Raw genomic sequence first — 5216 nt, 5'->3', positions numbered from 1 at the left:
AGGAGTGGATTTTGGATAAATTACGAGAAAAAAGAATTTTTACAATTAAAATTTTATAATAAAAAGATTATTTTTTACGAAAATGTACTAAACATCATATACAAGTGACGTGTAATTTAATGTCTCTAAGGACAACATTAAATTATGTTTTGAATAAGTATTATATGATGTCGACGGCCCAGACATTATTTTTATTTTTTATTTTTTTTTTCACTTTCGAGTTTCGACCGTCATGTTGATGGAACTACCGCGCTGTATATTAATTTATTTGTATTATTAGAAGTCTATAACATCAACATCAGTCATTGTAGTGGTTCAAAATAGCCAGACAGGTTCTCGGGATCAACAAATTAGTCAAACGCTTTCACGCATGCGCGCGAGAAAATATATGTATTTTAAAATTCATAGAGCACCCGACTTTAATTGCTACTGTTGGAGAAGAAAGCAGAAGATGCTTTCTTCTATTATTGAGATTTTAACACACTACTAAGGACGGCGCACATGATCAGATATCACAAGTTTAAGTTGGTCATGAAACGAAATACTCGGTCCAAGAATTCACGACCGATGATCTGTTCTTTGACTGCATAGCAGTCTGTCCACGTAGTTATTACTATATCTGTAAACTAATAATTAATTAAATAATAATATAACTTAACTTTAGTAGGAAATGCACAAAAAATGTGGTTCTCTTGCACAGTTCTCAGGATCGATCGTCTTCTTGGGGTACGTATTCCACTGCATGTATATGCATGGGAAGACTCCAGCTTACAGGCTTTACGTGCATGAGTCCGTTCTTCTCCAAGTGTGAGTGTGCGTGCCCGTGCATGCATGTGGCCGGGAGTCATGTGCATCTCATGTGTCTGTCTTCTTCCCAGATAATTTACAACTAGATCAATATATATATATTAATCGATCTTATAATACTTTTTAAACCAATATGTATGCACAGTTGAAAACATTACTGATCTAAAATGTTTGCATATTGCAGTTCATGAATGACATATATATAGTGCAGAAATTAATGCAAATTTGAAAAGGTACGCGTAGAAATACATAAATAATTATATAGGAATGTGTTTAATAATTCATGTTCCTAATAATTTACTATCTATATATAGTCTAGATCAGTTGACGTTGTTCGTTAAGTACTGCTATATGTTCATTAAGAAGGGAATTAAATCAGGACTGTTTAAACATCGTATAGTACGTACGTACAGGTAGAAAGCTAATTTTAACATTAATAACCTATATTATTTATTGCAAAATACTTCAGCCGTAAATGTATTATACAAAATAATATATTAATTTAAAATGATTCTTCAGATTATAAAATTAGTTTTATTATAAAGTAAAACTAATAGATGAAATAAAACATATCAATTTATAATATTCCTTTTGTATAATCGGTTTATCACAGTAACATTCCTCTTATTTATTATCTGCAGCTTCAGCTTCATGATGCTGCACTTTGCTGAAAGATGATGCTGCACTTTGCTGAAAGCCCGGCCTGAATCACATGTCAAAGTACTCATATCCCAAGTTTACCGTGTACAATATGTACAACTCCCAATTATTACCTAATGCACGCAGGCAGGCATCATGCTGATCACGTGCTTGCTAGCTTCTGCCGTAATACTACTTCCAATAATGGGCATGCGTATAAAACGGTTGTGCATCTATCATGATACGTATGTATATTGTATGTATGAGAGAGAGAGAGAGAGAGAGAGAGTACTATATATGTTTTAACAATTTTAGGGAGAATTTCTTAATTTCTCACAATTTTGGCTAATTACAATCTCTAAAGAAAATACATATATAATTAGTTATCTCAAGACTTAATTGTAACACGACGCGTACGCAAAAGTTGATCCCACCCAAAGATATTCATGGGAACAATAATTGCCGTACGTAGGTCATGTTTAACCTTGCAGTAACCATCTATTCCTCTCCACCACCAAACGCCGTAAAAACTCCTTAACCTGCAATTGACACGACGAAGTATATGTCAACCTGACATGCAAATCGATCGAAACCCAAACCAAGGTTTCAGCCGGCCATAAGGTTAATTATAAGATAGATCAAACACAAAATTAGTGCGAGTGCATGCATCTTAATTTGGATTGAAAATCTTGCCTCGAATGGTTCTTGCAAAGAATAAGTGGCACTTGTTTCCTTTGCAACTCTAGAAACAAGGATCCCAAACCCTTGCCCTCTGTCGCGCAAAACCTAATCAATTATCGAGTGTAAACAAATGATGAGAGCTGCCGTTTAAAAAAAAATAAAAAATCTGATAACTTATAAGCTGGAGAGATACAGTTATAAAGATATTCAACCACCTTGAACGCATCCTCGTCTGTTTGGTCATCTCCAATATAGATAGGCAAAACGTTACTAGAATTGGCATATCCTTATAAAGAAAAACATTAATTGGGTTAAGATCAAGACTAATAGATCGTGATCTGGACAATAAGTCCTTTAGTCACCTATTTATTTGATACCAAGGTCGGGATTCATGAATCCCGACCTAGTAGCTAGCTGTTTTTTTTTAGAAGAAACTGCCTCAACAGTACTCACCTAGAGACTCCAGCAAGAATTCGAGGGCTTTGCCCTTGTCCCACATGATGGTTGGACGGATCTCCAGTACCTGTTTTAATAATATATTGCCCGCGGGCAGGCATATAATTAACGTACGGAAACTTTGTCCACAGTTACAAAAATCGCTGGATTTTTTCTGTGTCGAATTGTACCATCGATCTTTAAACGATCGAGAATCGAACAACTAAATATCAAGGTGTAAGTACCTTCCTCCCTCGAGTCAGTTTAAGTTTAGGATACGCACTGAGCACCATCTTAACTTGTTCTGTTAATGCAGCCCATCTCTAAGACGCACGCAAGAAAATAAAAAGACCAACTTTGTTATTGTCGTACGTAGGAATTAATTAGGATGTATGCCTGGAAAAAACAATCGAACAAAGTGGGTTTCGATTACCTTTTCTTCAACACAGCGGAAGTGTACGGATAGGCAAAACTTATTATTTTCCACCTTTGCTCCTGGGATGGAACTTGTTTTGTTTAACAAGGTTGTGTACACCTGAAGTAATAAAGTCACTATGAGTCTTTCAAATATTTAACTACCTTTTCTATTCTAGGTGATTTTTGCTTGGAGATCAGAAGTAATCGGATAAAAACCTCGTCAATCATGGGTAGAAACTCAGTAGCAGCTTGGAAGATGACTGCTTGATTTCCCTGGATCATCATAAAATCAAGAGGAAAAGTTGTATAAACGGCAAGAAGAACCGAAAACAAAAGGATTATTATTACTAGGATCATTAATTTTTGTACGCACTACAACTCACTTTATTCCATTTTCGACGCGGTTTGGATGGTCCCTTGATGTCCATTCCGTGGCTACCTGCATAGTATAGTTCTGCTAACTTTACAAAATTATAAACCTGCAAATTTGATTACCAACGAAAAAGGGGAATTAAAAATAATCGTGTGTAGCATAAAAGACTTCAAAACAATTTTATAGTTCTGGAAAATGACCTTATCCCTGCACCTCCCACTCACTATGGCCGTGGGGAAGTATGCAGCAACATCCCTTACAGCTTCTCTCATCTATTTAAAGAAAAGAAAATGTGCATGACATTTGAGTTTACAAATTCATATGATCAACCAAGCATGAATGACTCAGTAGAGAGGATATATAAAACTAATTACATCTTTCGACATAAATGCTTGATCTGGATCATCGACAATCGGAGAGAGGGTGCCATCATAATCCAGAAACATCACAATCTGCTTTCCCTTGGAAGCTGATATTATCTGCTCAAAAGTTTCTAATGCAGATGGATAACGGAGCTGTCGCCAAACCATTAAGAAACAAACACAATCCAAACTTACATGTTAATTAGACACAAATTATAACGGAAGACATTAATACAGTAGGATCATCATCTAGAGATAGAGACTGGCACATACAATCCAGGAGCTTTGCTCTTCCGTTTCAGGCAAAGAAGCCGTGGATTTGATTTGGGTAGGCGAGGAAGATCTCGTCGAATCAACCCAGGCACTGGCCCTGGCTCCTCCTCCTCCTCCTCCAGTTTCAAGACTCTTCAAGAGCTGCTTTTGGCATAAGGCGATGTGCCGGCCACCAAGTGCAGCCAGCGGCTCCGTGATGGCGGGCAAGAACAGGTCTGACTTCGACGCGGCCACTCTAACTTTTCCGATACACGATGTGCAATCCTCAAAAGCCACCACATTCTGCGTAGTCATTTTTTTTAATATCTTCAACCCTGCATTTATAAACACCAATAACCTATTCGGTAGATAGAAAGAAACTACAAAAAAAGGATAAAAATCAAAGATAGACGGCCCATTGGAATGGTTTAACCTAACCGACGTAAGAGTTGTGTTAATTCTAATACCTCACCGTTTTGAGTAGTTTCTGAGGTATGAGAGGTTAACGAAGCAGAGGTTAAAAAACAGAGCTGGAAATGTGTGAGCACGATCTTGAGCTGAAACACATGTATTACAGAAGAAACATCAAAAGCAAAGGAAAATAACAGCAAAAATTGAAAGCCAGTATAAAGGAACCGACGCTGTCTAGTCAGTATACAACTAGGTTTCGTGGCACTCTCACTACTAGGTTTCGATTCCAATAAATGCATTTTAATTATTTTTTCAATAAAAGTAGATATTTATTGTGATAATAAGATCAATTGATAGTGTTAAGATAATATATAAATAACTATGGAGGGAATAAAATATTTCATACCCAGATAAAGAATCCAGTCCATCAAAGAACCCCCACTAGATCGAAGATCGGTAGAGAGGAAGAAGAAAAAAGGAGAAGACAAAGACTGACGAAGGAAATGACAGTGTCAAGAGAAAAAGTAAAGATATGACGTAAATGAGAGAAGACAGGACATAAAGTAAGCAAGGGGGAGATGATAAAGAGAATAGACTAAACCACTTCTTCGACTGCTTTAGATTATTCATCCTCAAGACAGAAACTCCAGTGATGAGATCTTCTAAAAGATAGAGTTTCGATCTTTATTGTACAACGATGATGAGAGAATATAAAACAAAAATATTTATAGTTAGGAGTGAAATTGGTCCAGTCTGGTTCAATTTTGAACAAAATTTAAGATTGAATTGGTATGTACTGATTTTGTATTTTTTTAAAACTGATTACGCACCGATTATCC

General features: G+C 36.3%; 1 protein-coding gene across 4 annotated transcripts; it reads right to left on the bottom strand.

Moving 5' to 3' along the window:
- Positions 1-1745: 1745 nt before the first annotated feature.
- Positions 1746-4965, bottom strand: LOC122319175 (probable trehalose-phosphate phosphatase J). Of its 4 annotated transcripts, none has more exons than XM_043137119.1 (13): positions 4784-4963; positions 4434-4523; positions 3988-4301; positions 3727-3867; positions 3553-3624; positions 3363-3458; positions 3196-3252; positions 2996-3097; positions 2808-2885; positions 2581-2650; positions 2343-2413; positions 2140-2232; positions 1746-1985 (listed from the first exon to the last, which is right to left on the bottom strand). In XM_043137119.1, exons 3-13 carry the CDS (start codon positions 4279-4281, stop codon positions 1926-1928), a joined length of 1134 nt encoding a protein of 377 aa, XP_042993053.1. In that variant the 5' UTR covers positions 4282-4301; positions 4434-4523; positions 4784-4963; the 3' UTR covers positions 1746-1925. The 4 variants fall into 4 exon arrangements, with proteins under 4 accessions (XP_042993053.1, XP_042993055.1, XP_042993057.1 ...); XM_043137121.1 differs by having other exon boundaries at positions 4439-4523; XM_043137123.1 differs by lacking the exon at positions 2343-2413 and having other exon boundaries at positions 4784-4965.
- Positions 4966-5216: the final 251 nt, after the last annotated feature.

This window comes from Carya illinoinensis, chromosome 8, assembly GCF_018687715.1.
Source record: "Carya illinoinensis cultivar Pawnee chromosome 8, C.illinoinensisPawnee_v1, whole genome shotgun sequence".
Classification (NCBI taxonomy): domain Eukaryota; kingdom Viridiplantae; phylum Streptophyta; class Magnoliopsida; order Fagales; family Juglandaceae; genus Carya; species Carya illinoinensis.
The sequence above is the reverse complement of the archived record's forward strand: the minus strand, read 5'-3'. Positions and strand labels throughout refer to the sequence as shown.

Coding starts and splice junctions, on each gene's coding strand:
- LOC122319175 (XM_043137119.1), bottom strand. CDS start 4,281: ATGACTACGCAGAATGTGGTGGCTTTTGAGGATTGCACATCGTGTATC. Junction 3,098..3,195: donor TTCTACCCATGATTGACGAG/GTTTTTATCCGA, acceptor TTATTACTTCAG/GTGTACACAACCTTGTTAAA. Junction 2,886..2,995: donor TCCGCTGTGTTGAAGAAAAG/GTAATCGAAACC, acceptor CGTGCGTCTTAG/AGATGGGCTGCATTAACAGA.